The sequence below is a fragment of the Passer domesticus genome, chromosome 30, assembly GCF_036417665.1.
Source record: "Passer domesticus isolate bPasDom1 chromosome 30, bPasDom1.hap1, whole genome shotgun sequence".
NCBI lineage: Eukaryota > Metazoa > Chordata > Aves > Passeriformes > Passeridae > Passer > Passer domesticus.
The window spans coordinates 1,258,107-1,261,019 of NC_087503.1; the positions used below are offsets into that span (position 1 = coordinate 1,258,107).

General features: G+C 51.6%; 1 protein-coding gene across 1 annotated transcript; it reads right to left on the reverse strand.

Annotated features, from left to right (window-relative positions):
* Positions 1–1,148, reverse strand: LOC135287697 (olfactory receptor 14J1-like). Its single transcript, XM_064400921.1, has one exon. It carries the CDS (start codon positions 1,146–1,148, stop codon positions 216–218), a length of 933 nt encoding a protein of 310 aa, XP_064256991.1. The 3' UTR covers positions 1–215.
* Between the last annotated feature and the right edge of the window lie 1,765 nt (positions 1,149–2,913).

Sequence of the window (2,913 nt, forward strand, 5' to 3'; positions counted from 1 at the left end):
ATTCAAATGCAGAGGGAACAAGCCACCTAAAATCTTTTGTGTTACAAAAGAGAAGTTCATGTAGAAATGCTCAGAGTAGTACTGCAGTATCTTATAAAAAACATTATAACACCAGAAAAATAATTAGAAAAGGTCCTAGTGACAAAATGGACAAATAGGAATAAAAGGCCAAGATTTTAAAGAGTTACATTCACAAGGTTCTGGAACAGAAAAGTTTAACGTTTCTGAAAAGATAGAGTCATCATTTTCCTCAGGGCAGCCTTGAGCTCCTGGTTCCTCAGGCTGTAGATGAGGGGGTTCAGGGCCGGGGGCACCACCGAGTACAGAACTGACAGGGCCAGATCCAAGGATGGGGAGGAGATGGAGGGGGGCTTCAGGTAGGTGAATGAGGCAGTGCTGATAAACAGGGAGACCACAGCCAGGTGAGGGAGGCAGGTGGAAAAGGCTTTGTGCCGTCCCTGCTCAGAGGGGATCCTCAGCACAGCCCTGAAGATCTGCACATAGGAGAAAACAATGAACACAAAACAACCAAATCCTAAACAGGAACTAAAAGCAAGAAGCCAAATTTCCCTAAGGTTTGATTGTGAGCAGGAGATCTTGAGGATCTGGGGGATTTCACAGAAGAACTGGCCCAGGGCACTGCCATGGCACAGGGGCAGGGAAAATGTATTGGCCGTGTGCAGCAGTGAATAGAGAAAGGCACTGGCCCAGGCAGCTGCTGCCATGTGGGCACAAGCTCTGCTGCCCAGGAGGGTCCCGTAGTGCAGGGGTTTGCAGATGGACACGTAGCGGTCGTAGCACATGATGGTCAGGAGGAAATACTCTGCTGAGATGAAGAACAGAAATGAAAAGAGCTGTGCAGCACATCCTGTGTAGGAGATGTTCCTGGTGTCCCAGAGGGAATTGTGCATGGCTTTGGGGACAGTGGTGCAGATGGAGCCCAGGTCGCTGAGGGCCAGGTTGAGCAGGAAGAAGAACATGGGCGTGTGCAGGTGGTGGCCGCAGGCTACAGCGCTGATGATGAGGCCGTTGCCCAGGAGGGCAGCCAGGGAGATGCCCAGCAAGAGGCAGAAGTGCAGGAGCTGCAGCTGCCGCGTCTCTGCCAATGCCAGCAGGAGGAAGTGGCTGATGGAGCTGCTGTTGGACATTTGCTGGGGCTGCACATGGGGACCTGTTCATGGAGAAAGGATAATGAAGAGTTAGAGGAGATGTCTGTAACCAAAATCAAAGCCATTTCCCATACACCCTCCTCTGTAACACACACTGACAAGCTTCTGTATTTAAGAGTTCTCGAGGTTTTCTTCTCAATCTCCATCTGTATCTCTCCTGGTATTCTTGGATATCAGAAACCCTCTGCATTTCTGCTGCCCGCAGTGAGAACAGAGCACGTTCTGTGAGGCAAAGTGATGAGTGGAGACAGTCTGTCAGTTGATTCTGTTCAGAGTTTCTCTGGGCTTTTACTTTTCTCAAATGGAGGATGTTCACACTCCCAAGTTTTCCTTAAAGATCACCAGATATTGCTGGGAAGAGTTGCATCCACCACAGCCCAGCTCCACATTTGTAGACAAGGCCTTTTCTCATTTCACCAATCCAGCAGCATTTTCAGTGTCAGAACACATCTGCCTTTCCCCATCAATCTTATAACTCAGAGATGCTCCAGAGCAGGTTTTCATCCTGCATTGAAGTTCCCAGCTTGGACTGAAATCTCAGGGAGAATTCCAAGGGTCCTTATGCTGGCACTGGATGAAGGGAGATGCAGCTCCTTCCCTGGCTGCACTGACAGCATTGCCCAGAGCCGGGCACTGGGCACAGCGTCACCCTGAGCCAGCTGTGCCCCCTCCCAGAGCCCCCAGGGCCGGGCAGCTGCTCCCAGCCTTGTGCTCTGCAGAGGGAACTGGGCCCAGGACTGCAGAGCTGCCCCACGGCTCTGCTGCAGCTCTGCCTGCACAGGAGGGGCTTCACGCCTTGGAGCCCCGGCCCTGAGGGCAGAGGCTTGGCTGGGGGACAGGAGGGAGGGGGCTTGTTCAGAGGCAGGGGCTGCACTGGAGGGGATCCTGTGGACATCTCTAAACTCTCCCTGCCACAGGATTTTTGGGTTTTGTTTTCTCTCATTGCCTGATCTTCTCTCTGCTTCCTGGAGATTTTCATCCTGCAGGAGTTTCCCTGTGCCTGATCTCTCCCTGCCAGCACACACAGACCCCAAATCTCTGTGCACTCTCCCTGGCCCTATAGAAACCTGCCTGTTTGCAGGGCACTGGCTGGGGGCAGGTTCTGTTTGCAGCTTGGAGAAAGGACAGCTCAGACTGAGCCTGGTGGGTCCAGCAAAGGTGATGCTGGTGCTGTCCCTGGGCAGAGTGGCTGAAAGCACATTAGGGATCTCCTGAGAATCTATTGACCACTAAGAGTTCAGATGTCTCAGGCACTTGTTAAAATTCATAATTAAAAATTTTTAATTAACCTTTAATCTTTATCTCCCCTCCCTGCCTATCTCCTATAGTAGGAAAATGAATAGCAACTTTAGGAAATTTCCTCATTTCTATCAAAATCCTTGTCTTGGAAATTTTCTATGACTGATCAGAACCCCTCAGCATGTCAGAGTTTCATGAGCATTTCACCTCCCCTGCACCAGAAATACGCAGAGTTGTACTCACAGGGTCTGTAGGCATTGGCATGTTCCAGCTTTAGGAGATGGCTCCAGGAGCTGCAGCTGCATTGTCCTGCAGCCAGAGGTTCCTGTGCCAAGGGCTGGCAGTGATTCTGCCCCAGGCACTTCTCAGCACCTTCCCAGCCCTGACTGATTGAAGCTCTCTGTGCCTCTGGGCTGTGCCCGGGGGGGCTGCAGGCAGTGCCCCAGCCCTGCTGGGCTGGCAGAAGAGCTGCTCATCAAGAGAAATGTGCTTTTGAAGCTCTTCT